The sequence below is a fragment of the Pterocles gutturalis genome, unplaced genomic scaffold (genome assembly GCF_000699245.1).
Source record: "Pterocles gutturalis isolate BGI_N339 unplaced genomic scaffold, ASM69924v1 scaffold31674, whole genome shotgun sequence".
Classification (NCBI taxonomy): Eukaryota; Metazoa; Chordata; class Aves; order Pterocliformes; family Pteroclidae; genus Pterocles; species Pterocles gutturalis.
The window spans coordinates 1-2,382 of NW_010134224.1; the positions used below are offsets into that span (position 1 = coordinate 1).

Below are 2,382 nucleotides of genomic sequence, written 5' to 3' on the forward strand. Positions count from 1 at the left end.
CTCAAAATCTTGCTCCTCTCTCTGCTGCAAGTGTTCATTGGCTCCCGGGAAAACAGACTCCCAGGCCAGCCATGGCGGAGGCTTGGGCCACTCACAGAAGCTGAGCAGGCGGCTGGACAGCTGGACCAGCCCACCCGAGCTGGGCCCTGCCCAGGGCCGCACCAACCCATTGCTCTGTGCCCCCTCTTCAATCTGTTATTGGCAGAGGCGCCGATGGGCTCAGCCCTGGCCTGGGGTGGGTCCAGCCTGGAGCCGAGGAAACTTCCAGCAGTTTCTCACAGGGGCTGGATCGGTGGTACTCCTTCCCCCACCCCCCGGCTACTGAACCCTTGGAGCCGGGGGTGGGGGTGAACCCTTGGCAGTCACTGACAGGAGCCACCACTGCAGCCCCTCCCTTGCTGCCAGACAAAACCCGCCCCACAAAACCATAACAATTATCCTTCATGGTGAAGCTTGACAGTGTAAATAGAGAAACAGGGCAAGATCTGTCTCTGGTTGGGATGTTTGCCTGGATATAATATCTACTCTGAGTGGCAATCCACATTCAGAATAAATGGACCAAATCTAATATTAATTATGGTGTAAGTTTTGCATATTATATGAGACAATAATATTTCATTAGTGTTCTGGAAAAGAAACACTGATACAAGCTCTTAAAATATGATTGAAATAAATTACAGAAGCTTGCATCTGAACTGGAACAGCCTCTGGTCTGCCTGCACTTCCTGTAAGGCTGGATTAATGCAATATGGAAAACAATAAAATGATATACATTGATTACACTTGCAGAGTATATTTTTAACATCAAAATAATTTTCCCATCTTTTCTCCATGCTGTATCCAGATCTGTTTTCTAAAATCTGCAGTCAACTCTCATGAAAGCAACATGAGAACAAAGCCAAAACACTGTAAACCTTGGTGGTGCAGTCCTGTCTTAGCAGCCCCCTCCAAACAGCAATGTCATGTGAATTTAGTATTAAAGCACAAATATGCATGAAAGAATTGTAATTTATTGACTACAATCTAAAGCAATGCTATTAAGACTGTTAGAAAGTAACTCTTCCTCAGTAAGTGTTTTTTTTTCTCTAAATTCCTGGTTTCTAGTAAAGGCAGACAAGGCTGTTCAAGGGTAAGGAAAAATCAACACTACGGAGACTCCCATCAGAGGAGGGGGGACTCCCAATAGTGATAGTCAGCCAGAGGCAATCCACAGCACTGCTAGGATAAGAAAGCAGCCTCAGTGACTGCCAAATTGATCCACTAGAACACTCCGGCAGCATTTTCTAGAACCACTGTGCAGATTGAGCAGAGACCATGGACCAGACAGTCACCCGAGCTGCAAAAATACCAATAGCGCCCAAAGAGAGTGACTGTGTGAAGAAATGCTTATTTCTCCAAAATTTTCTTTCAGACAAGAATCATCCTTCTCAACTGGTGTGCTTGGTTTCTGAGGATGAAAAGACCAGGGGAAGATAAAGTACGTCCTGCCTGTCAACATAAACAGCGTCGCTGTAGCTTATCAAGCGTGGAGATGAACACTGTGAGCGGCCAGCAATCCAGTAATGGGAACATGCTATACATTGGGTTTAGGGGGCTGGAAGGGGTTCACTGCACACCTACCACTGATTCAGGGGTGATCTGTGGGAGGATGACCTGCTCACCAACAGATGAAGAAAACCTGCTGCACAGTGGCCACCCCTCTGAAGGTGACCCAGATTTGGCAAAGATCTTGGAAGAGGTCAGGTACATTGCAAACCGATTCAGAGACCAGGATGAAGACGAAGCCATTTGCAATGAGTGGAAGTTTGCAGCCTCTGTAGTGGATCGGCTCTGCTTGATGGCTTTTTCAGTCTTTACGATCATTTGTACAATTGGTATTTTAATGTCAGCACCAAACTTTGTAGAGGCTGTGTCTAAAGATTTTGCTTAACACTCCAATCTGATTCTCTGAAGTATGACATGTAGCAAATAAGAGTGTGTTTTTTGTTTGATCACTTGTTTTTAATGAGTATACTGCTTCTTATTGTCTGCTTTCTTTTGCCCCCCTCTCTGCTCTGGAGTTCCTCTCCGAAGAGTGGCACCCTTTCAGAAGGGAAGCCAAGGATTTCTCCCTGGGCTGCCTGTGCGCAGCTCTGCTGAGCTCTCTTCTCTGGGAGGTGCGAAGTGGCTGCAAGTCCCTTCAGAGTGACAGGGTATTGTGCCACCATCTCCTGCACATTTTTGAACTGGCTATTGCAAAATAAGAGGTAGACATTGCCAGAAATGTCACTTCTTCCAGACTTTGTTATAAAAGATAGAAGGTGGTCCACCTTAACTATTTGAAGGAGTGATCGTAAACACTCATGTTTAGGAGAGGATTAAATCCAAATAGATGGAAGCTCA

General features: G+C 45.9%; 1 protein-coding gene across 1 annotated transcript; it reads left to right on the plus strand.

Annotated features, from left to right (window-relative positions):
- The first annotated feature begins 1,416 nt into the window (after positions 1 to 1,416).
- LOC104467665 (neuronal acetylcholine receptor subunit alpha-7-like) lies at positions 1,417 to 1,956 on the plus strand. The gene has a single exon (XM_010081519.1). The coding sequence runs from the start codon at positions 1,454 to 1,456 to the stop codon at positions 1,928 to 1,930; it is 477 nt and encodes a 158-aa protein (XP_010079821.1). The 5' UTR covers positions 1,417 to 1,453; the 3' UTR covers positions 1,931 to 1,956.
- The last annotated feature ends 426 nt before the right edge of the window (positions 1,957 to 2,382 follow it).